Consider the following 27385-nt stretch of genomic DNA (forward strand, 5'->3'; position numbering starts at 1 on the left):
TCTAAATGATATATATGCTTCTATACAAGAAAAGTTGCATATCAATGAGATTATTAAGCACTAATATCTAAAAAAACACATAGAATATTTTTACAAATATTTATCTTTTGAAGAGAATATTTACAAATATTTAGGAACCAAGTTGAACATTTAGTTATCAAGTAATTCTTAAGATCGTGTTACCTTTAGACAATAAGGTTCACTAATGGTATATATCATTTTGAATATAATATTATAAAGGTTCTATTGAACCTTCAGAAAGTGAAACTTACAATTTGATCTATTATCTAAGTAAATTTTGCAATTTGCTAACATATTTCGATAGAAAATTTCAAATTTGTCCAAAATTAGCACGTGCAAGTTATGTGCTCGTGTAAATTTGAGGATAAAATTAGTCAACTCCTGCAATATATAACACAAAAGAGTAATAATGTCAATAGAAAGAGTAATAAAATTATCATAATACAATCATAAAGTGGGGACATAAACTTTATCCTATTAATAACATGAAATGAATAAATAATTTTAAGATTTCAAATAATATAGAGTACAACCAGAGCCACCAAATTCTATTAAATTCAAAACAATCCAATAAAATATTATAGTAACCACCTGTCCATGCACTTAATTACAAACCCTCGCTCCACCATATCCCAATTGCACCACAAATCTCTTCCTATTTAGCTTTTCATTCACATGGGAACCTCCTACAACCTATCATTTATCTTGTTCTCTGTACCTGACCAGTTTAATGGCACGACCTGTAAAATTAGTGGCGGAAGGTACATAGAACCACAATCCAGCCGTGAAAGATTTGCAGCTAGGGATTCATCCATCCAATAACTTATGGATCATAAATTTATCACCAAAAGTGGTAGATTCTGAGTTAGAAATCTCCATTTGCCGCTCATGGAGAAGTGATTGGCATTAACTCATTCCCCTCTCATCACTATGCCTTTGTCCACTTTAAAGAAATCAAGGGCGCAAAGAAGGTGAGGCAGGGCCTGCAAGGCCACATCCTACATAGGAAGCCTCTAATGATTAACTTCGTAAATAGGTTGGTGATTATTATTATTTTTATTTCATGAGTTCTCTATTATTTTTTGTTAGTGTAAATACTGTTTTTGAAGGCTTAAATATATTATTTGTTCTGTAATTTCGCTGCATTCCATATCTGAAATGACATATAAACTTCTTTAAAAGGAATGTCGCAAATTAAATGAGCTTTTTAAGCACTAATATCAAAAAACACACACAAAATATTTATACATATTTGTGGATCAAGCCGAATATTTAGTTATCAAGCAATTCAGGATTAAGATCTTGTTACCTTTAGATAATAAGGTTGATTAATTGCATCATTTTGATTTGAATATTATAAAGGCTCTATTGAATTTTTTTGTCCTATAATAAGAGGTATTTGGCATTTTGGACCTTCAAAAAGTGAAAGTTATAATTTCATCTATTATTTTAGTAAATTTGCTATTGCTAACACATTTTGAAAGAAATTTCCAAATTTGATCGACATTAGCACGGGCGTAAATTTGAGGATATCGTTCACTAAATGTTTAGAAGTTAGTCATGACTTCAAAATTTGACATGAAGTTGGCTATAATATGATATTTTAGGAGGACTTTTCATGGACAAGTTGCATCAAATCAATAGAACAATAAAACAGAATTTTGAAGCAGTAAATTGTAAAAATTTGGTCGACTCCTGCAATACATAACAAAAAAGAGTAACAATGATAATAGAAAGAGTAATAAAATTATCATAATAAAATCATAAAAATGAAGACATAAACTTTATCATATCAATAACATGGAATTAATAAATCATTTTAAGATTTCAAAGCTTGATGTTATAAAATATAATGATAAGAAAAACAATTAAAGACTAATTAAGCAATGCAAAAATGAAAGCATTAACTTTAGAGTCAAGAAATTTCAAGATAAAATTGCTTGAAATATCAACAAATTAAAATTAGAAACAAAAGAATGTTTATGATAAATAATATATAGGTCCAATTTAGAATCTTAATTTAATTTTGGGTGAATAACAGAGTACAACCAGGAGCCACCAAATGCCGTTAAATTCAGACAAATCTAACAAAAGACTGCAGTAACCAACCCCCATACACTTACAGAACCTCACACCACCACATCCCTATTGCACATAAATCTATTTCTATTCAACTATCGATTCACATCAAAACCTCCGATGACCCATCATTTATCTTATTCTTTGTACTTGACCTGTTTAATGGCACCACCTATAAAATCAGCGGTGGAAGACACACAATACCACGATGCGGCTGTCAAAGATTTGCAGCGGGAGATTCATCCATCCAACAACTTATGGATCGGCAATTTGTCACAAAAGTGACAGATTTTGAGTTAAAATCTCTGTTTGCCGCTCATAAAGAAGAGATCAGCACAACTCATTCCCCTTTCATCACTTTGACTTTGTCCACTTTAAAGAAATCGAGGGCATGAAGTTGGCGAGCCAGGGTCTGCAAGGCCACATTCTTCACAAGAAGTCTCTAATGGTTAACTTCGCTAAGTAGTTACGTAATTTCTTGATTTTTTTTATCTTGCGATTTCTCTACTTTTTTTTTTTTTTGTGGTTAGTGTTAATATAGTTTTTGAAGGCTATTTTTTGTCCAACAATTTTCCTACTTTCCATGTTTGAATGACTCATAAACTTCTTTAAAAAGAATGTCGCATATAAAATGAGATTATTAAGCACTAATATAAAAAAATAGACACAAAATATTTAAAAATATTTGTGGACTAAGTTGAATGTATAGTTATAAAATTTTTTGAGGATAAGATCATGTTGTTACGTTAAGATAATAAGGTTGATTAATGGCATCATTTTGTTTTGAACATTATAAAGGCTCTATTGAAAAGTTTTGTCCTATAATAACAGGTATTTGCGTTATCGAACATTCAAAAAGTGAAATTTACAGTTTGATATATTCCTTAGTGAATTTTTATATTTACTAACACATTTTGATAAAATTTTTGGAATTTGTTTGAAATTGGCACGTGCAAGTCATGTCCTGGTGTGAATTTGAGGATATCGTCGACCGAAAGTTAGGATGTTAATCAGGAATTCGAAATTTGATATGATGTTGACTATAGTAAGAGATTTTAGGAGGACTTTTTAGGGGCAAGTTGCATAAAATCAATAAAACAATGAAGAATTTGAAGCAGTAAATTTTTGTATAAAAATGGTCGATTTCTGCAATGTATAACCAAAAAGAGTACTATTATGTCATTTAGCATGGGTTGTTTTTATAAAATATAGTGATAAGAAAAAAATTGAATACTAAATAATGCAAAAATGAAAGAATTAACTTTGGTATCAAAAGAAATTCTAAGACAAATTTGCTTGAAAAATCAACAAATTTAGATTAGAAACACAAGAATATTTATAAATAACATATAGGACCAATTTAGAATTTTAATTTAATTTACAATGAAAGTTATGATATTTTTAAATATTTACAAAACCTCACTCCACCACCTCCCCGTTGCACACTGATCTCTTTCTATTTCGCTTTTCAGTCACATCGGAACCTCCGACGACCTATCATTTATCTTATTCTCTATACATGACCCATTTAATGGCACGACGTATAAAATCAACGGCTGGAGCTACACAGAACCATGATGCACTATCAAAGATTCTCATAGGGTGATCCATCCATCCAACAACTTGTGGACCGGCATTTTGTCACCAAAAGTGATAGATTGTGAGTTTAAATCTATGTTTGTCGCTCAGGAAGAAGTGATCAACATTAACTCATTCCCCTTCCATTTCTACGCCTTTGTGTACTTTAAAGAAATTGAAGGCACGAAGTTGTAGAGGCAGGGTCTGCAAGGCCACATTCTTCATGGGAAGCCTTTAATGATTAACTTCGCTAAACCGATTAGTAATTTATTAATTTTCTTATTTTTTTTATTTTCCAATTTCTTTTTCCTACTTTCCATGTCTGAAATGACAAATAAATTTCTTTAAAATAAATGTTCCATATCAAGTGAAAATTATTAAGCACTAATATCTAAGAACACACAGAGAATGTTTACAAGTATTTGTGGACCGAAAGCTGAATGTTTAGTTATCAAGTAATTCTAGATTAAGATCGTGTTACCTTTGGATAATAAGGTTAATTAGTGGCATCATTTTGATTTGAATATTATAAAGGCTCTATTGAAAACTTTTTGTCCTATAATAAGAGATTTTAGGAGGATTTTTCAGTTAAATTGCTTAAAATCAATAAAACAATGAAAGATTTTAAGCAATAAATTGCATAAAATTGGTTGAGTCTTGCAATATATAAGAGTTATAATGATAGTAGAAAGTGTAATAAAATTATCATCATACAATCATAAAATGAGGACATAAACTTTATCATATCACCAGAAAATTAATAAATAATTTTAAAATTTCAAAGTTTATTTTTATAAAATACAATGAAAAGAAAAAAAAAATTGAACACTAAGTAATGCAACTAAAGAAAATCCAAGATAAAATCGCTTGACAAACCAATAAGTAAAGATTAATTACACACGAATGTTTATAACAATGACAAAAAATGCACGCAACCTGCTACAAGTAATATTGCAAATGAATAAATTATTCTTTATAAAAAAAAATAGTAAGATACTTCACTATATTTTTTAAAATGAAGTAATTTACCTTTTCAGAAAGAAACGTAAAACTTGCTCTATTTAAAAAAAACATAGGAAGGTAATTTGATTTTTTTTCTCTTAAGGGATAATTTGATTAACTACAATATCACATAAGGTAAATTGCATGAAACCCTATAATATAAAGCTAGACTAATATTTCTTAGTGTTTATAGAGAACAAGTCTAATAAATATCATTAAGTAGTAGGACTAATTTATAAATTTAATTTAATTTTGGGTGAAAGTTATAATATTTTCAAATAATACATAGTATAACTAGGAGCCACCAAATGCCATTAAACTCAGACAAATTCAACAAAATACTACAGTAACTACCCCACCCATACACATACTAGAAATACCACAGCCTCATCGCACACAAATCTATTTCTATTCAACTTTCATTCATATTGGAAACTCTAACAACCCATCATTTATCTTGTTTCTATACTTGACCTGTTTAATGGTACCACATCTAAAATAGTGGTGCAAGCTACACAGAACTATGATGCGGCCGTCAAATATTTGCGGCAGGAGATTCATCAATCCAACAACTTATGGATCGGCAATCTGTCCCCAAAAGTGACAGATTCTGGGTTAAAATCTTTGTTTGCCTCACATGCAGAAGAGATTGGCACTAACTCATTCCCCTTTCATCACTATGCCTTTGTCCACTTTAAAGAAATTGAGGGAGCGAAGTTGGCGAGGTAGGGTCTGCAAGGTCACATTCTTCACAGGAAATCTCTAATGATTAATTTCGCTATGTAGGTGATTTATTAATTTTAATTTTGAAATTTCTCTACTTTTTTTGTTAGTGCTAATACTATTTTTGAAGGCTTTAATGTATTTTTGTCCTATAATTTTGCTAATTTTCATGTTTGAAATGACACATAAACTTTTTTAAAAGGAGTGTATCATATCAAATGAGATTATTAAACACACACAAACCTTTTAAAAATATTTGTGGACCAATCTGAATGTTTAGTTATCAAGCAATTTAAGATTAAGATCGTGTTGTTACCTTTAGATAATAAGGTTCATTAATGGCATCATTTTGATTTGAAAATTATAAAGGCTATATTGCAATTCTTTGTCCTATAATTAGAGGTATTTGGCATTTTGGATGTTCAAAAAGTGAAACTAACAATTTGATTTATTATCTTAGTAAATTTTATGATTTGCTAGCACATGTTGATAGAAATTTCCAAACTTATCCAGAATTGGCACGTGCAAGTCTTGTGCTGGTGTAAATTTGAGGATATCGTTAACCGAAAGTTTAGGAGTTAGTCAGGAATTCAAAATTTGATATGATGTTTGATATAATAAGAGATTTTAGGAGGATTTTTCAGGGGCAAGTTGCATAAAATCAATAAACAATGAAGAATTTTAAGTAATAAATTGTATAAAATTGATCGACTTCTGCAATATATAACAAAAAAGAGTACTAATGAAAATAGAAACAATAATAAAATTATCATAATACAATCATAAAGTAAAGACATAATTTATCTTGTTCTCTGTACATGACACATTTAATGGCATCACCTATAAAATCAACGGCAGAAGCTACCAAGAACCATGATATGACTCCAAAGATTCTCAGAGGTTGATCAATCCAGCCAACAACTTGTGGATCGGCATTTTGTTACCAAAAGTGACATATTCTGAGTTTAAATCTCTATTTGCCGCTAAGGGAGAAGTGATGGGCATTAACTCGTTCCCCTTCCATCACTACGCCTTTGTACACTTTAAAGAAATTGATGGCACGAAGTTGGCGGGGCAGGGTCTACATGGCCACGCTCTTCATACAAAGCCTCCTTTAATGATTAACTTCGCTAAACAATTTAGTAATTTATTAATTTTCTTAGTTTATTATTTCTCTATTTTTTTTCTACTTTCCATGTCTGAAATGACACAAGAATTTTTTAAAATAAATATTTCATTTCAAATGAAAATTATTAAGCACTAATATCTGAAAACACACAGAGAATGTTTACAAATATTTGAGAATTAAGCTGAATGTTTAGTTATCAAAAATAATTCTAGATTAAGATCGGTTACCTTTGGATAATAAGGTTGATTAGTGGCATCATTTTGATTTGAATATTATAAAGGCTTTATTGAAACTTTTTGTCATAGAGGTGTTTGGCATTTTGGACTTCAAAAAGTGATTCGATCTATTATCTTGGTAAATTTTTCGACTTGCTGACACATTTTGATAGGAATTTCTAATTTTGTCCTATATTAGCACGTGCAAGTTCTATGTTGCCGTAAATTTAAAGATATACATGACTTGCACATGTGATTTTCCAACTAATTTTTAAATTTCATGAAAAATATGTCATAAAATCATGAAATTTGCAAAACTAATGGACCAGATCGCAAGTTCTAATTTAGGACGAAAGTTACCATATTTTTAAATAATCCAAAGTGTAGTAACAGGGCACCATACTCAATTAAATTCAAACAAATCCAAATTATTGTATCCAACGCACCCATATAAACTCGTGCCATCACAGTCCAACGTACAAAAAATCTCTTTATAAGAAAAAAGTCCATATTTTTTGTATAATTAGTAGTATTAAATTTCATCCTTTATTTATACATGACAATTTTAATCCATCAATTAGTGAAATTTAAAAATTGTCAAACAATGCAAATATTGACTGGAAATTAATTCATATCTTGAAAATTTCTAGGAGCATCTATTGTTTCTATATACATATATATATATATATATATTAAAATGATAATTACATGATACTATTAATATCTTACTGAATTGTTCGCAATGCATCAATTTGACAATATATTAATATTCAATTCATATATGAATATAATAAAGAATAATGAAATAAATTATAATAAACTCACATAAAATAAGTCAAATACTCAAACATCTTATGGGATTTGAACTCATCACCTTACACTTGTTCATGAAACACAACTTACCTATAAGTGATAGGCTAAGTTTAAAAGTTAGTCAAGAATTGGAAATTTGACTTGATTTTGGGTTTAATAAAAATTTTAGGAGGATTTTGTAAGTTTGAAGGTCCAAGATGCCAAACACCTTTAATTATAGAGCTAAATTCATTTTGACCCCCTGTTATATGGGAAAAAATCAAAAAGCCCCCTGTGAAAATTTAAATATCAAAAATCACCCATATGTTATAAACAATGAATCACACTGCTCCCTAGTCAACCTAGACCTATTTTTTCAAGGACAATAACTAAAATACCCCTCCATATATATGAGGAAATATATTAGTATAGTGTATTATATAAATTTTAATTAAAACATACCTATGATAATTAAAAATTAAGTTTTTTATTATGGATAAAATTATTTTTTTATTCGTTAAATATGCCCAATATTAATTTTAGTTCGATAATTATGCCTAATTTTTATGCATTAAGTTTTAAAATTAGTGAAATTTAGTCCTTTGATAGCTCAAAATTTTTGATTAATTTTTACTGAAATAATGATATGATATGTCAATTAAATATTTATTCGAGATTTTTAGTCTTACTTGGTTTTAAAAAATGAGTTAGACGATACATCGGATACAATTATATTATATATATTATTATAATAATTTTTAAAAATAAAAATATTATTTTAAAAAATAATAATCACCCACCTACATGGGCGACGACATTGCCCTCAATGGATGGGCGAGGGTGGTTGCCCTCACTGCGTTTGGCGACCGCTGTCGCAGAAGAGGGCGGGCAAAGCCGTCGCCGTCATTTAATTTTAATTAATTTAATTATTTAATTAAAAGTATTATATTAAAATTAATAATATAATTATATATTTACATATAAAGTAAATTTTATTATTAATAAAGTATTTATATATTCTGGAGAGGTAAGGACAAAATTATAATATATATATATATATATATAAAATTTTAGAACAACACTTGCAGTCAACACGCGTGTACTACACTCTCTGGCCTCATGGGGTTTTTTGAATATTTTTATATCACAAGGGGTGTAATTGATATTTTATTTTCTTTAGGAGTTTTTTTTAATATTTTCAATTTCACAGGAGGGTCCTTGAATTTTTCCTTTTTATTATAGGACAAAAGATTTTGATAGAGCCTTTATAATATTCAATTCAAAATAATATCATTAATCAACCTTGACTTGATAACTGAACATTCAGCTCGATCCACTAATACTTGACTTGATATGACATCTGCAGGTACACTTCGTTCTTGTTCACATATGGCATCTGCAGGTACAAGATTGCTCGGGGATAGTTCAATCGACTAAGAGTTTCGCACAGCAAATGCACCTTTTCATCTGTATCCTTCGTAGAAGTCATCAGATGATGTGCATAATCTGCCCATAAACGATTATCCATTCATAACTGGATAAATTAAATGCCAACATGTGCATCGGAAATCAAGAAGATAAAACAAAGCAAGTATGCTAGAAGAAGGGCAGCACAAAAAGCACATGCACGACTTGCACAGAAGAGTCTCAAAGTTTGTGATCATCATATATGCAAGGTTTCAACCTCATTGGCATTCCACTTTCTTCTGATTATGTATGTTTATTTTAAGAATTTCTATAATTAATTTTATCGAAGTACTTGTATTATAGAACTTTTGGTTTGTAGTATTCATATCGCCCCATAATATTCTAATAAGCCATGACAGATATGGAGCGATACAAGACTGATATTATTATCGATACCGTGACTTTGAACCATAATTTCAACAGGTGCATAGATTCATCACATTTTAGGAAATATTGAACGCATGCAGGGCGTAAAATAGAACATCCAACTACATCATTCTTCATAAGTCTTATCATTCCTTATTATCGTGTTAGTGTTCAAAAATTGTAACAAGAATCTAAAAAAGAAGACTCGAAACATGGACTCATCGTCACAGTATCCGCTAGTAGGTCATCTACAATAATAAAATCAAACAAAATATTAGTAAAATTCATTAAACAATTTAGATTATTAGATATTACCAAATTAATTTAAAATATAATACCTTCATGCTCTCGAACCAGAAATGTTGGTGTTCTGGCGACACCTACCTCAGACATGGCTATGGGTGAGGAAAGTATCCCCGCACCACCGCATTGATGCGCTCGTGGAAGCGGCGGCCAGACCTGAAAGGACATGTTAATTAGACATTTTAAAGATAAAATAATACTAAAAAAAGTTTCATAAACAAATTTACCTCACGTCCAATATACTAGCGCGCTGATGGTGGGGGGACTAGTGCTCATGGTGGTGGTGGTGGTGGTAGTGGAGCAGCTGTTGGCGTGGTAGACTGATGTATTACCTCCTAAGCTACCGGGTGCAGCTCCAGATAATCCAGCATCATATAGAGTCCGCAGGGCAGATAACGATCCGGCCGTGTCAAGTGGTGGGGGTGGCCGAAAAACTGCTTTCTAACTTGGGAAGCATCAGACGACGCTACTGGAAGTGGTAGGCCACGAACGCGGCCACAACTATGACCACGTGGTACAGGAGGGGTACCACTAGACATGATCTATAGAAATTATTGACAAGTATTAGTCTAAATTTTTTTATTATTGACATTATTATGTAAATAATATTATTATTGGGAATATTAGCTTAATACTATGATTATTGACATTATTATATAAATAATATTATCATTGAGAATATTAGCCTAAATTTGTAATTATTGACATTATTATGTAAATAGTATTATTATTGGGAATATTGGTCTAATTTTGTGATTATTGAAATTATCATGTAAATAATATTATTATTGGGAATATTAGTCTAAATTTTTGCCATTATTGATATTATTATGTAAATAATATTATTATTGAGAATATTAGCTTAATTTTGCGATAATTGACATTATTATGTAAATAATATTATTTTGACATTATTATGTAAATAATATTATTATTGGGAATATTAGCCTCATTTTGAGATTATTGATCATTATGTAAATAATATTATTATTGACAATATTGGCCTAAATATTAGCCTAATTTTGCTATTATTAATATTATTATGTAAATAATATTATTATTAGGAATATTAGCCTAATTTTGAAATTATTGACATTATTATGTAAATAATACTATATTGGGAATTTTTGCCTAATTTTGCAATTGTTGATATTATTATGTAAATAATATTATTATTGGGAATATTAGCCTAATTTTTTTATTATTGAAATTATTATGTAAAACTGTAATAATTGGGAACATTAGCCTAATTTTTCAATTATTGATATTATTATATGAATAATATTATTATTGAGAATATTAGCCTAATTTTGTGATTATTGACATTATTATGTAAATAATATTATTATTGATATTATTAGCCTAAATTCGTGATTATTGATATTATTATATAAATAATATTATTATTGAGAATATCAACCTACATTTGTGATTATTGATATTATTATGTAAATAATGGCATTATTGAGAATATTAGTCTAAATTTTGTTATTATCGACATTATTATGTAAATAATATTATTGTTGGAAATATTAGCTTAATTTTCTGGTTATTGACATTATTATGTAAGTAATATTATTATTGAGAATATTAGCCTAATTTTGTGATCATTGATATTATTATGTAAATAATTTTATTATTAAGAATATTGGCCTAATATTGTGTAAATATATTATTACATCAATTAGCCTAATTATACAATCCGTACAAAAAATCATTTTATTGGAACCATTTTGTTTAAAATTTTTAACGCTTTTTCTTTTTGTAGTGGCTTTTGTAATGGTTAGGTCTACTGCAGCTAAACAAAGCGTTACAAAGTATTTGTAACTGCTTGCACAAAAGTGGTTACAAATTGTAACGGCTTCTTGTGATGGTTTGTTGTAACCGTTACAAAACTAGTAACATGAAAAAGTTTAATTTGGAATGGTGTTTATAATTACTAAGGTTGGATTTGAAATAAATGTTATTATAACTGCCTTTGTAATACATATATGTATTATTTTTCCAGATATTTGGAATAATTTTTGCAATACTCTTTGTATCTATTTTATATTATATTTGTATTTATTTTTTGCACTGAATTTGTAACTGTTTTTTTCACTTATTTTGTAATGGTTTTGGAACGGCCTGGATTTTAATTTGTGCCTGTTTTTGGCACATTATTTGTAACAGTTTTACGATTTTACATTTTATTGGATTTTGTTGTTAAAAATTTTATTATTTTTTATATATTTTAATATTGATTTAATTTAATTTAAATTTGTTTTATACATTTTAAATTTTATTTTATTTAATATATTTTAAATTTTTTTTGTAAAAGTAAGTAAATAAATTTATATAAAACACACACAATATAAAAAAAATATTTTAATTACAAAATTTTGTTTTTACAAAATATAAAAAAATCCTAATCTAAATTATTATTCCTAGCGACGCGTCTTCATCATCGTTGCCATCGGGTGCCGGAAGATCGATTGGAGGCTTGAGCGCTAGATAATCGGGCTAGTTGGGAGTGCCAACACCCGATCATCTATGTCGGGGGTGCAGCTATGGTGGCGAGGGCAAGGGAGTAGTCGACTTGGTCGCCTGGGATGGTCCAACAATCGTGTGGTGGGCCTCGAATAGCCCCTCTTCCGGCCACCCGCTACTAACATCCAGACCTGTTGCTCGTCTGGGACCAAGGAGCCTTGAGAGGACAATGGAGGCTCTTCATTGTTGTTCTGCAATCTTTAGCATTCCTCCATCAACCTCAAGAACATTTTCTGCGAATATTTCAAATAATTAAATTAAAAAAATAATATAAAATTAAAAGAATAAATTACGTCAATTTTTATAATTACATACCGCAACCTCCTCCGATCTCGGGCGACTCCACTGACCATCCTCTTTCTTTTTGTACACCTTCTCGAACACCTCCATCTGAGTGATGGGCATCCAAGTTGTGTCTCCTGTCCAAAAATCAATATAAAAATGACAAGAAATAAAAAAAATTAAATGAAATTACTAATATAATTTGAAACACTTACCATCTTCCACTTGTGTGCTCCAACGGATGATGACCCCCCGCGGTAGACGGTCGCAGCTGCTTCCGAGTTGGTGGTCCGATTGACCTTATTCTTAACCGACTGTGCTTGAAATTCTTGGCTCGACCAGAATTCAAGGAGTTGACGCCAAATCTCCTCGCCAGCCACAATGGTCGGGTCAACTGGTACTGTGCGTCAGCAAACCGCTTCTGCAGGAACTTCCCCACCTGCGACATGACGAGCTTGAACATTGACTCTTCGTTGCAGTCCCACCAGTACGACATCTGAAAAATTGACAAAATAAAAATTATATAAATATTCAATTTTAAAAATATAAACATAACTTAAAATTAAGTAATATAATATTACCTTCAATTTTTGGAACCAGAATAGTTGGTCTGTGATATGTTGGCCCAGGGATGCGGATAATGTCCTGGGATGCGGATAATGCCCTTTGACCGCAAAATTGATGGTCATGTGAAAATTGCGGTTGAACCTGAAAATAATTATTAAATATTAAAATTAATTCAAAACTAACAAAAATATTAAATCAATTAACAAAAAATATTATACGTGCCTTGCATCCCGGAGGCTGATGAAACCCCTCTAGGCCACTGGGGGAGATAGTCGCGGTGGTGGTTGTAGGGGTGGTGCATCCTACGGTCTCGTCGGGGTCGGTGTACTGTTGGCCCCGCTGTTGAATCTAACCCTACTACAGGGAATCTGCAGGTATCGGCGGGGGCTAGGAGACTCCCTTCGAGGATGGGCCGGCCGAAGGTGCATCTATTGGCTCATCCCGGGGAAGGCTGGGAGGGCCACAACCACGAGCGCGACCCAGGGGTTGCGGAGGCCCCATCATCATTATCTACAATATGAAAAATCATTAACATTCAAAACACATAATTGTATTTTATTACTGAATACATTATATTTTTTTCGTAATTTGCCTAATAATTGCAATAAGGTCTGAAATTTGCCAACAAATTGCATTCAGGTTCATATTTTTTTTGAAAATGCATAGTTTTCCTACATATTGCAATAAAGTCCAAATTGCACCTAAAATTTCATTAAGGTTCATAATTTCCCTAAAATTTGCATTGTAATACTTACATTTTTAATAATTTAATAAAATTCCTATTTTCCTAAAATTACATTAAACTCCTCTAATTTCCTAAAAATTTCATCAAGGTTCATAATTTTCCTAAAAATTGCATTCTAATCCTTAAATTTCTAATAATTTCATAAAATTCCTATTTTTCTAAAATTACATGAAAGTCCTCTAATTTCCTAAAAAAATCATTAAGGTTCATAATTTTCCTAAAAATTGCATTATAGTCCTTAAATTTTTAATAATTTCATAAAATTCTTATTTTTCTAAAATTACATTAAAGTCCTCTAATTACCTAAAAAATTCATTAAGGTTCATAATTTCCCTAAAAATTTCATTTTAGTCCTTAAATTTCTAATAATTGCATAAAATTTCTATTTTCCTAAAAATACATTAAAGTCCTCTGATATTCTAAAAATTTCATTAAGGTTCATAATTTTCATAAAAATTGCATTGTAGTCCTTAAACTTCTAATAATTTCATAAAATTTCTATTTTCCTAAAATTATAGTAAAGTCCTCTAATTTTCTAAAAATTGCATTGTAGTCCTTAAATTTCTAATTGTTTCATAAACTTGCAGAAATTACATAAATTAAAAAAAATTAGAAATTTTAAGAAATTTCTGAAATTATTTTAAAAATACATAAATTCCCAAAAAAATACATAAATTAGGCAAAAATTTCAAAAATTTAATGAAATGCTCAAAAAAATTCAGAAATTATTGAAAATTTCTGAATTTTTTTAAAATTACGGAAATTAAAAAAATTCAGAATTTTTCAAGAATTTCTGTAATTTTTTTTAAATTATAAAAATTTCCCAAAAAAAATTAAGATAAGTAAAAGCAAAAATACAAAACAATGGGGGACTTACCTGGTGGTGGGGGCAGGGGGAGTTGGGACTGGGGAGGTGGTGGGGAATGGGCAGAGAGAGAGAGAGAGAGAAAGAAAGAGAGAGAAGAAAAAGGGGGGGGGGGGGGGGGATCAGAAAAATGGGGGAGGAGAAAGGGATGTAAGAAAAAATTCTGAAAGGCACGTACATATATATATATATATATTTTGCCTTTCCAACGATAGTTATAAAATTCAAAACATCATTAGAAAAGTCATTCCAAATCATGTACTGTAAGACATCCGTTTAAAAAGTCGTTACAAAAATCGGTACAATATAATGATACGACGTTGTTTTGGTAATTACTGTTACAAACGCCATTACAAAAATTATTACAATTAATTATTAATTTTATTGAAAATTATTTTTAAAAAAGATGACATTTTCGACAATTTAATGCTGTGTAAACATATCATTGTATTAGAACAGTATCATTGTACTTGAACAATATAATTAAAATATATTAATAAAACAAAATTTTTTATTTGACATTCATACATGTACGCGTTTTGTAATAAATTTGTATATTCATACATGTTAGCATTACATTGATGTAACTGTCATTTTACAGTATTGAACTGTACAAATAAATTGCACTATACAATAAATTACACAATAATTGCATAAATTGCACAACTATGCAATAAATTTTCAAAAATTACACAAATATTACAAAAAAATATTATAATTTCATAAATATATTTTAATTTTAGAAAAAATATATTATAATTTCAAAAAATTGTTTTTAATTTCAGTGTGATATATATTTTTTTATAATCAGAGAAATAAAATAAAAAAAAATTTATAGAAATTTTTTAAAAATACCAAAAATATATAGAAAATTATGAAAAAATATAGAAAATTATTAATTTTTTTTAAAATTTTAAATATTTTTAAAATTAAAAAAATTATTAAAATTTTTAAAAATTACAGAAAAATATTAATATTAAAAAATTTATGAAAATTTTTTAAAATTTTAAAAAATTTCAAAAAATTATAAAAAATTACATAAAATTTTTATAAAACTCAAGAAAACTTTAAGAACGTTAGGAAATTAAGAAAAAATTTTAAAATTGCCAATAACTTTTTTTTTAAATTACAAAAATATATTAAAAATTTTAAAAAATAAAAAAATTAGAAATTTATAGAAAATATGAAAAAAATTCTAAAAATTACAGAAAAAAGATCCAAAAATAGAAAAAGTTACACCAAACAAATAATAGAAAAAAAATGAATGCACAATTTCAGAAATGGGGGAAAAATTAAAACAAATTAAATTATAAAGTAAAAAATTATAAAGTACAACGGCTAACAGAAGGCGAACAAACACGAGAGAGAGAGAAATTATAAAGTAAAAAATTATTAAAATATATGAATTAAATTATTTATTAAAATATATTACATAAGTATAAAAAGTTATAAAATCACAAATAAATTATAAAATAAAAAATTAGGGATGGCATTAAAAAATTATAAAATATATGAATTAAATTAGTTATTTTTTATAGTTCTATTTGCCTTCAAAATAAAACAATATTAAAATTAGCAGATTGATTATGAACACAAACAATTTATAAAAAATAACAATAAATTTTGGATAAACCCTAAATTTACAAATTGGCATAGTTTTAAGACATTTGATGAAATTAATATACAGAATTTGTGTATTTTAGAAAAAGAAATTAATAAAAAAAGGGTAGGGGTGGGGGGTGGGGGGACTAATGGCAACTTTGGGAATACAAGTGATACTGCAGCCAATGTCGTCATCATCATCTTCGTACCCAAGAAGCACAAAATATTTCTCTCTGCCATATTTCTCAAAGTCTCTCTCTCTCTCTCTGTCATATTTCTCAATGCGAATTCCTTTTCTTCTTCTTCTTCTTCCTTTTTTTGCGATTTTTCGATGATTTCTTAGAATCTTGGGAAGAAATTGTACTAAAGACATCCAAAAAAGAAAAAATCCACAGGTAAAAACCCGAAAAATCGCCGTCCTCTTTCCGGCCATTTTACCCAAAACCACCCTCCATCCTCAATCCCACGTTTTAAGCCTCACCCCTTCATTTTCCGTTTTCTCTATTCATGTTCCGATTCTCACCCAAAAAAACAGAGGAAAGAATAAGGGGGGAAAGATCAGCAGAAAGGGAGTGAAGGGTTATCTTCTTTCACTAATCTATTAAATCTGAAGGGTTTCTGCAGCCTCGATGAAGGAGAGACGGTGAAGTGCGTTCAAGATTCGCCGCCTCTGATTCTGCCCCTACGCAAGGCAGCACCCTTGGGGAAAAAACAGCAACTGAGGTACAACGGAGGTAGCAGGTGGGCTCAATGCAGAGAAATCCAAGAAACGAAAACCCCCCACTGGTAAAACCCCCTACTCACACTCACATGTTTTCTACTGACGAAGTGAGTTTGAATTCGTATGAGATCCATGTTGCTGGAAGAAACGAATTAAAAACCCTTTTATGTGTGATCCTGAATGTATCACCTCTAAGATTGATTTACATCTTATATGTCCAGACACATTAAATCTATGGATACACCTAAATTGTGACTCCTTTTCATATATAAATTCCAAGAAATATTTTATAATCTCTCTAGGTTGTGATTTGTGATGTGGGCCAACAGAAAACCTGCCAGAGATTTATTTCCCTCCAAACACCTTCTTCTTAGCAGTCACCAATTATTAGCATCTCAACATGTGTGTGTGTTTCTTCCGCTTTCTCTTTTCCTTTCCCTTTCTAGAATAATTTTCACATGTTGATTGTTTCTCTGTAGATCTCCAGTAGATTGCCCAGGCTGCAAATGCTTCTGCCCAATGGAGTTTTCTTTAGATGTGAATTCAGTGTGTTCGATGAGTTCTTCAAGAAGATTAAAGGTGAAGCCGACAGGTATTCTATTTTACATTGAAATCTCGATTTCTGCTGTTGTTTTTTGTTCATACTTGAATTAGTTTCTGCATGTAATGCTTAATCTTGGTTGTCTTATACGATGATTCATTTAAAATAAATAAATAATCATAAGCTATGACAAGTTATCGCCCTTGTTGAGGTGTGAAGAGCATTCTTCTGGTCAGTTCTTTTAAGTCCTCATTAGTTGACGAGATATTTCGTCCACTCCTTTCAAGTTCTAATAGTTAGCATTGATATACTAGGTTTTACATAATGCTGGGATTGGTTGGACATTACAATGGTTAACCTGTGAATAGCGCTCTCTTTTGTCAATTATGTTGAGGCTTTTTCCAGAACTCAGGGAAAGTTTTGATGATCTGGCAATTAATACGACTTAGGATAAACATTTCAGTGTGGTTAACCATAGCTAAAAATTTGATATTATTTTAATATTGTGTTCTAACTGTTGAAGTGGTTCCTTTCTCTGATTTGGGTTTCTTATGTTCAACTTTCTTACGTGATAAGCTTTCGATGTTTTCAGCTCATTAGCATGCCTTTTTTGTTTTCCTTTAATAGCTCATATTAATATCCTGATCATTTGGCTGTAGGAACTTGGAATTTCAACAATCCATGAGGGAGATTAAGGAGAAAGCAGAGGACTTGAAAGGGGTGAATGAGGATCTGAAAGGTAGGTAATGTTACAAGTTACAACAATATATAATTCTTGTGTTGTTGTGGGGCACTTGTTTAACTATTTAGAGACTGAGAAATAATGTTGTATGTCAAGTTGGCAGACACTTCCAATGTAAGCTCTGAGATGGTGAAACGGTGAAATGCAGAACAAAAACAGACTATTGAGCAGCTATACAAGCATGTAGATGGTGTTTGGTCGCAGGCTCAAGAAAAACAAAAAAGGTATAAATCATCCTCTTGTGGTTCTACAGTGTCTTCCCAAAGGTGAATTAGCATGGAGTTTGACTTAATTGAAGTACTTCTGGACATATATTTTGTTTTCCCTAAACTCTTTGTTCCTTGTTTTCCTCAACTCTTGGCTACTAAAGGAACTAATACCCATTTTTTATTTGTCTATAACTAGAACAGTCAGTGTTGAAACATAATCTATACTCCTATTTTTCTTCCACAGAGCACAACATTCTCTACTTACAAAATGCAAAAACACACTAGAAAAAGAGAACAGACTGAGAGTCGTCTTCATTCTTTAGTCCAGGACCTTAACCTTGGACTGGACAGTGTTACCTTAGTTTACATGTAACTATATTACTGATGCAGGAACATTATTTACATATAGTTTGCTATTATGCTTCATACTGGCACGGTATCTGTGGTGTCGACTAGAACAATGTATAAGAAATTAATAAATAAATAATACTTATATTTTTTTCCTTTAAAAAACTAGAGAAGCAATTTCAGAAATTAAAATTTAAAGAATATGTAGTAACTCTATATACTATACTAAAGTAAAGCATATAGTTTAATTAGTGAACCATAGCATACTTTGATCAATAAACAAATAATAAATATATGAAAAGTGATGACTTCAATTTACATTAATACTTAATTAAAGAACATAGAGTACATATTTACATTACATAATATCAGAATCAAAGACAAGAAAAGAAAAGGAAAAACAGAGTAAGTCTATGAAGAAAAGAAAGAAATAACAAAATTGAAAAGAAAACGAGAAGCCAAAAAGAACAGAAAGTATCATGAGAAAGTAGTTGCAACACAAGAAAAAAGAAAGAAAACGTACTTGGTGGCAGCACAGGAAATAAGCAACAGTACCTGTTGTTCCTTATTTTTTTAATTTTTCTTTTATAAAATTTTGATGGGCCCAGACCTAGAAAGGCCTAGGCTCACAAAGGCGCGCCTGGCTCGCGCCTCGGCAACAGGCTGAATGGTGCCTAGGTGTTGCCATGGACGAAGGCTAGCGCCACAGGCTAAGAATGGCGAGAGGCTTGCGCCTTTGGCCATGGCACGTGCCATTAACTACTATGTTCTTCTCTCTACACAGATATCTTGTTTGCATTTTCTATTTTATTTATTCAAGTAGGTGAACATATGCGCCTTCAACATGTTTATGAGGCATGACATTAATTTTTTATGATTTTGCTTCCAGAGTTGGTGGATAATATATGTTTCACATATATACAGTTGTGGTTCACCCATAGCCCAGCTCCTTATCATGGTTCGACTAAGGACAACGCGCCCAAATGGAAGGCTTCTGCCAGCACACCCCCTATTGTTGCCTCCACCTCCACTACCATCTGTCGAGTAGACCTTGATACCATCCCACATTTCAGGAACATGTTTTCTTTATTTTTACTTTTCATTTCCTTATTTCTGTGGGACTGCATGCATACATTTAGGACAATATATGTGCTGGGTGTGGGGGAGGTATGTTGTGCTTCTGCTTGTGAGGTTATTGATTTTTTGGGAGGTGGTTGGATAGTCATTTTAGAATGATTCTTTCAAAATTGGTTGTGTTGTTGAAAATCTGAATGTTGAAATTTGAATTGATGTGTTGGAATATGGATGTGTGGGGATTGAAAATGTTTAATTGGGGATTGACAATTTTGATTTGAACACGGAAACTTGTGAAAGAAGTTCGTGTGTCTTGAGAAAAATATGTGAATTATCCAGCAGTCGCTGTTCAATTTTCAAATTGTTGTCTTGTGATATCCCGTACATTAATAGAATTTTTTGGTATAAGTAGAGGTAAGTAGGAGAAACTAGCACTAGTGGCATATTAAAAAAAATGTGTGAAGTGTGTTCCATTGACTGCATCAAATAAACGATGTTCAAGAATCAACACAAAAGCCCTTTGTGTGAGCTTTTGAACCAAAGCACTACCATTTAAACAGTGCTTCTACATTTCTTTTGATTGAGGGCATCAAACTTAGTATGTTCATTCTAGAACTTGCTTGTGTAATACATTTTGAGACCACAATCTTCTAAGATTGGTGTATGAAAGTGATAAGGGCACTTAGGAGTAACATTATAAGCCGAATTATCCCCTTCTTGGTTATCTCCTGAAGTGATTTTTGAACCCATTCAATGGGATGATGTTGGCTTGTTTGCTTGTATGACATGAAAATGAGTGAATTAAATGATTCAAGTTGTATACTGGGGACGCATTGCTAGCCCCAAGGAAAAGAAATAAAAGAGCAAAGAGGAAATGAAAAAAAAAAGAAGAAAAAAAAGAAGAAAAGAAGAAGGAAAAAAAGAAGAAAAGAAGAAGGAAAAAAAAAGAAAAAAGAAGAAACAAAAGAAGAAAAAAAGAAAATATTCTGAAAAAGAAAGAGATTCAGAAACAGAAAACAAAACAATTTGAGGAGTTTGATTGTTCAAACCGCTTGAATCGAGTTGAAGGAGAATGAGCTTTGAAGGATAAGCAACTAGGTTGGCATCGTCCTTTGAATTCATAAGCCACGATTCGACCTATTCTTTACCACACCTTGTCCTAAGCCCCGTTACAACCCATGCAAAGACCCTTTGATTCATGCATTAATTTGCATTTTGTTGGTGGTGGAGATTTGATTCACAAGCAAGCCTATGGTAATGACATACTATGTATTGATTTGAGTGGAACCCAAATTCTTAAACATTTTATGAGTGATTAGAGTGACACGCGAATTCTTAAACACTTTATGAGTGATTAGAGAGACACCCTTGTGAGTGTGTTGAGACTTGTTTCATTTAATTTTGATAAAGTCAATGGGATACTTGTGTGTTGAATGTTGTGCTACAAGTGATTGTTTCTCAGTATTGCTATCTCTTCTTAAACTATTAAGTTATATTAGTGTAGGAGATATACTTGACTGAAATGAAATGAAATTTGACAATTGCTACTTGGATAATTTGTGTATTTGGATTGAGAAATGTTTGAGGGCAAGCATGGTTTTGGTGTGCGGGAATCTATTAAAATATATTTTAACCTTCTATTCATGCTTATTTTGAGTTATTGGAAAGGATTTTGGTGCGTAGGTTAGTGATGTTAAGATACCCCAAGTTTCTGAAAGATGGGAGTGTAATGTAGGTGATACTTTTTTACACATCACAGTTGGAAGTTACAGGATTCAGAGTCAGCTCTTGTGTTATTTTGTTGGGTGGTTTTTTGTCTAAAGTTCAGAGATAGCATGTCAATTATAATTATACTTATTGTTGTCTGTTGTCTTTTGTCTCTTCCTAATAATTGCTTCTCTAAAGGGGTCAAGAGAAGTCATCACGTATCAAATATTACTTTACTCTTGTTTTGTCAATCTGGAGTCGTCATGTAGTAGCATTTTATTCATGTGAAGCAGTAAGGTGGAGTTAATCTTAATTTCTTAAATTTGCTGCACAAAGAGGAACTGTATTGGATTACATTAGAATATTGAAACCGTTATGGTCTTCTTTATCACCAGAACCGAGATTGATGTGCTTGGATGATATGTTAAAAATGTCTGTGCGATATTTGGGAATGCATATGCTAAAATCTTTCAATTGACAGTCTAGAGACTTAATGGGAATGGCAGTCTGAGTGGGAATGGCATGTGTGAAGTCTTGGAGAACTTTGTAGTCTATTTTTCCAGCATAAAGACAAAAGGTAACTTTCCTGCATGGTATTTTTCTGCACTTTGGCATGTGAATTGTTTCTGTTCATCAGCTTACACATTTGCTACCCGACTTTTTGAATTTGTTCCATGTGCTGAAACTTTGTTGTTGCTCTCTATTCTTGAGCTTTTGGTGCATTGGTTACATATTCAGCCAAATATAACCTTGTAAGGATATTAGGTAGTTCCGAAAAGAGTCTGAGAATGTAAGATGATGAATGCTAGGTTGTTCTAAAAAGAGTATCTTTTCCTCCTTTCCCTTGATACATTGTAAAACTCTTAAAAATATTTTCTATCTTTTTTTACATCATGATTTTTTCATAGTTTCATTTTGATATATGCCTTATTAATTAATATGACATGTAAACTTAGAAAACTTATGTGATAGACACTGTGCTCTTGATTTGACTATTGTATACTAAGCTTTAGGTATGATGGATTTGATTGTCTATACGATGCTGCAAGATGCATAATCATGATAGTGACTTGTTTGATTATACATAATATCATTTGGGTCAGCTCAAGGTTAAGATAGCAAAACTGAGGACGCAATTGTGGGAGCCCCCAAAAGTATGCAACTTCTTTGATTTCTTCTTGTTGTGTCAATACGTTAATGGTTGCTTGCATAGAAAATTATTCTAATAGATTCATCTTCCAAAATTCTTTTCAATTATAATAATTCAATCCTTTTAAGTGCTTCTGTATTCTGATAATTCTTCTAGTGGAGTTGGGAGGGTTTTGAAGTTACCAATTGTTGCCATGGACGTGTTCCCCTGATAGGCTCCCCAGGTTGGCCATGTCATTACTTTAAGAATTATGTGTTGGAAAAAGCGAGAAAATTAGAATCCAAAAGAATGACTGAATTTTGTCTTGTTCACATGATTTTGCTAACAGAGGATGTTTCGAACCAACAATTAACTAATTGGCTTTTGGTTGATCGTGGTTGTTCTCTCATTTTGTACTAGTGCCATTTCTTTAGCTACCATGTCTTTCTTGGTCTGTTCTTGGGATTAAGGATTTTTCCTTTTAAGGTTATTGACATGTAAAATCGTTCTTTTTATGTGGTATTCTTATTGGTGTTCTGAAGATATTTTGCAATTGTTACTTCCCAGTGTTGGAAAATCAGCACTTTTGACTATGTTGACGGGAACTCATTCAGAAGCCCCATCATATGAGTTCACCACACTAACTTGTTCACTACAATGATGCTAAAATACAGCTCCTTGACGTTCCTGGAGTTATAAAGGAGCATCTGAAGGAAAGGGGCATGGTACCAAGGTAAAGGTTTCGACTATAATAAATGATAAACTAGATGTGATGCTTGGTGAAACTGACTTGGCTTTTGGAGGATATTATATGCCTTAAAGGAACTTCTTGAGTGTGGTTTCAGGTTATCGCAGTCGCCAGATCAGCACATCTTGTGTTGATGGTTCTGGATGCTTCCAAAGTAAGTGGTAGTGTTGTCAGTTTCTATTGGATGATTGAAAAAGTTCTGTTTGAATGTTTGTAACAGTTTGCATGTCACACCCAATCACTAGCTTCCTTCGTTTATATGTTAGTACTTGTGTGTGTATTGTCCATACATACTTTTACATGCCATGATTAACAAGAAAGGAAATGGGGGATGGCCTGGACCAAGATCTAAAGTAACTGCTAATACTTCTGCTTTTTCCCTTCCAGACACACAAAAAGCACTTCTTTCGACGGTTTTCTCACGGGGAACTAATAGAATAGACTGGCTTGTGAGAGACTCCTTCTCATGCTACTTCTTGATAATGGTACAGTCCGTTCAACCCCTTTGGGGAGATCAATAATACATTATGTTCCAAACAGAAGAAATATACCTAAGAACAACATTAGCGTTCAATTTCAATGCCAATATCTTATGATTACTGTCTGTTGATGCCTTTCAAAGTTTCACTGTAATTTATGATGTCAGAAAAAGTCTTTGACCCCATTAGTTGTTTGTGTGGTTATATTAATCTGAATTCTTCTTTGTTCTGGCTCACTTACATTGCCTCTGCTAATGTTGCCTTGACATTGAAGGAGAAATTATTTAATATTTGCTTGAAGTTAAGAAAAGAATTTCTTATATTTGGTATTGACAGTAATTTGGTTAGTTTTGTCTGTTTCTGATCTTCCAAATTTCGTGATTGGCATGTTTTTTAGGTTCTGTGCCAATTTACATACACATAATTACTTTTATGCGGTGCTTTTGGTAAGTAATTTCTAATATGCTATATTTTGATTAGTTATGTAGCTTTAATTCTAATATTTTCCGTGGCTCAATGATCATGAAATTTCTAGAGTGAAGGGCATCGACAAATCTTAACAAGGAAATTGGAAGTTGTATGTTGCGCTTAAAGAAAAGACCACCTTCGTTGCCTTTTGTTCTTTTGTCACTTTCTCTTGGTACTTGTTTAAAACACGAGTAAGGTTTGTAACCTTACCTAATAAGAGTTTTGAGTTTGGACTCTTTGCGGTTAGATCTACAAAAGTTATATTTAGGTAATATTGTCCTTAAAGACTTCGTAGGGAATGGAACCAGTTGCTGAATGGAAGGAGGGAACAGAACCTTTTCCTTTGTGAGAACATTGTGTTGTGGATGCTAGAATGTTCCAGAAAGAATATCTTTTCCTCCTTCCTCCCATACATTGTAAAACTCTTAAAAGCATGAGTCTTTTCTATCTTTTTCACATCATAATTTTTCGATGTTTTCATTCTTCTAGATGCTTATTAATTAAAATTACATGTAAACTTAGCAATCTTATTTTGTAGAATGAATCTGCTTGTCTGGTAGATAGTGTGCTCTTGCATGCTTGGACTCAGGTCGAAGTTCCTCGCTTTTACAACCCTTTGACAACAGCATTGTAACCATGTGGTAAGACTTGATGAATACAGTTGCTGAAGGAGGGAACAAAACCTTCCAGTGAAAACAGTTGCTGATAAACTTGCCAGGGAATGAAATAGTTGCTCAATGAAGGAGGAGGCAAACCTTTGGGCTCCAGTCAATAAGGATTCATTTTACACGGTGAGAACATCATAGCTTGCCAGGGAATGAAAACATTTGCTGAATGAAGGAGGGAACACAATGTTCCGGTGCCAATCAACAAGGATTCACTTTACACGGTGAGAATGTTTTGTTATCTCTCTTTCTCATCTTAATTGGATTAATCAACAAATTGGAATTTTCATTTATTGTGTTATTTTCTTACCATTCGTTTTGGTTTTGTTTAAAGCCTATTGAGCAGAAGCCAAGGAAGTTCAACCCATTGGTTACATTATTGTATTTACTTGTTTTAAATTTTATTTGTATTTTTGAGAGGCACTTCTAATACAAGAAGATTGATAATTTTTTATTGGTGATTTTATAATATTTATTCTTTAGTAGGTTTTGTTATTTATGAAATTTTTAGCCTTAACATTTTATGTTTGTGGTTCATGCACGATTTTATAGTCAAACGTTATCATATGTAGGCTAATAGGGTTTTTTTTTATAAAGCATATTTAGTATTATTTGCCTTTTTATTATGTTTCGATTGACATAGAAAGTGGAATGATAAATAGTCTTTTTAGTTAGAACTACAAAAGTTTTATTTGGATAATACTGTACTTCTATAACTATTTGTCATTTATTATCAAAAGTGGTCGTTAAGGTTATAAATGTCTTTTGACACTTTTATAGATGTCTATTAAAGGAACTTATAAAAGCTTCTTTTTCTATTAACACTTTGTTTTTTGACAAACTTTTATTTATTATTAAAAGGAGTATTAGGTTATCATTCACGATATTTATAGTTATAAATTACTTGATTTTAATTGATCAGAATATTGTTCATTACTCAGTGCTGGATGGAGTACCAGAAATATTGTTCACCACTACAGTTCGGGGAACTGTACGAGTCATACGAGAAATTTTGGATGAGATGTAGGCGGATCAAGTAACTAAATTTTAATATTATTCGTATATTTATACCGTGAATTAAATTCATATTAATTTACATCTTTGTTTTTATTACAGTACATATGGCAGCCGTATGACATGGACTCGGATGTCATTATGGCTTACGCCGATGAATTCAACCCCCAGTTGTGGAGGTCATCCGTTCCGTTGATATTCTACAAAATAGTTGAAATGCATCGTCCCGAACGAGTTGTTCGCCAATTCGGGATGAGGTAGAATGTACTAGAATCGACGGATACCCGTGATATGAGCCTCCATCAGATTTCCCGTAAAAATCACGCGGGCGCAGATTGGTCTCTGCAACACATACAATACATCACTAGATGGCAAAGACGATATGACACGGTTGTACATAGGCCACTCATTTCTAATAGAAGACAAAACGAGGTTATTGGGAGTGGTACTACAACATAACAAGAAATTTCGTGTCGTCATCTAATGATAGATGTGTGGAAAGCGGGTACCAACCTGGAGAAGCACCTATGTTGCAAGTTGTGGTACGTTATTATATAATATTACATATTTTATTTTATATATATTTTTAACAACACAAGGCTAATTATTTTTCTACACTTTTCAGGCAAATGAGGTGAATGCCCTTGAAACTTTATGTCGATCTAGACCACCAAATATCGAAAGATATAGTCAATTGGTGGATAGATTTGAGCATGGGTTACATATTATCAAAGAGGCTATAACCCAACAGCCACAACAAATTGCTTCTCCATCCGATGATGCTCCCACAACATCCCACAGGCAAAGAAGAAGTTCTAGCCGAATGTCAACTGGTTCAGTTGAACGTCGTGATTTTGGGGTGGATATAGCTGGTCCTTCTACAGTATATCCACCTCAAGATTATTACGTACCTCAACCGCCTCAAGATTATTATATGCCTCAACCATCTCAAGGTGATTGGTTTCAATCGACTCCATATATGTTAAATCAAACACAAGATTTTTCTCTTGACCTTGGTCTTGGTTTTAATCAACCATTTACACAAGGATATAATATTTCACCAATTCCATTTCCATCATTTGGTGCATATCGTGACAATGTGGAGTCAAGTTCTGAAACATCAAGTCGATTTGTTGGTGAAGAAAATGAGGCGCAAAATGAGCCAGTTCAAAATGTGGGCGAGGAAATTAGAAAACCACGACGTCAACGCCACAGGCGACATTGTGGAACGGGTGGACATTTTTGATATTTGTAATTGTATACATTTAATGTAAT

At 31.6% G+C, this 27385-nt stretch overlaps 1 protein-coding gene and 1 long non-coding RNA gene across 16 annotated transcripts; both read left to right on the top strand.

Annotated features, from left to right (window-relative positions):
• Positions 1–16450: 16450 nt before the first annotated feature.
• On the top strand, positions 16451–19836 carry LOC105179726 (mitochondrial import inner membrane translocase subunit TIM44-2-like). Of its 4 annotated transcripts, none has more exons than XM_011103374.2 (5): positions 16451–17051; positions 17466–17578; positions 18187–18266; positions 18373–18493; positions 19751–19836. In XM_011103374.2, the coding sequence occupies exons 1-4, from the start codon at positions 17016–17018 to the stop codon at positions 18408–18410; spliced, it is 267 nt and encodes an 88-aa protein (XP_011101676.1). In that variant the 5' UTR covers positions 16451–17015; the 3' UTR covers positions 18411–18493; positions 19751–19836. The 4 variants fall into 4 exon arrangements, 3 of the variants coding, with proteins under 3 accessions (XP_011101676.1, XP_011101675.1, XP_020547073.1); XM_011103373.2 differs by having other exon boundaries at positions 16453–17051; positions 19716–19836; XR_849356.2 differs by having other exon boundaries at positions 16454–17051; positions 17466–17565; positions 18366–18493; positions 19716–19836.
• An 11-nt stretch (positions 19837–19847) lies between these two features.
• LOC105179727 lies at positions 19848–27083 on the top strand. Of its 12 annotated transcripts, XR_002286380.1 has the most exons (8): positions 19851–22184; positions 23304–23469; positions 23582–23638; positions 23872–23969; positions 25093–25320; positions 26038–26132; positions 26213–26652; positions 26736–27083. It is a non-coding gene; the product is annotated as an uncharacterized LOC105179727 (long non-coding RNA). The 12 variants fall into 12 exon arrangements; XR_002286376.1 differs by having other exon boundaries at positions 19848–22184; positions 23582–25072; positions 25150–25320; XR_849357.2 differs by having other exon boundaries at positions 19849–22184; positions 23582–23969; positions 24361–25320.
• The last annotated feature ends 302 nt before the right edge of the window (positions 27084–27385 follow it).

The sequence above is a fragment of the Sesamum indicum genome, unplaced genomic scaffold, assembly GCF_000512975.1.
Source record: "Sesamum indicum cultivar Zhongzhi No. 13 unplaced genomic scaffold, S_indicum_v1.0 scaffold00195, whole genome shotgun sequence".
Lineage (NCBI taxonomy): Eukaryota > Viridiplantae > Streptophyta > Magnoliopsida > Lamiales > Pedaliaceae > Sesamum > Sesamum indicum.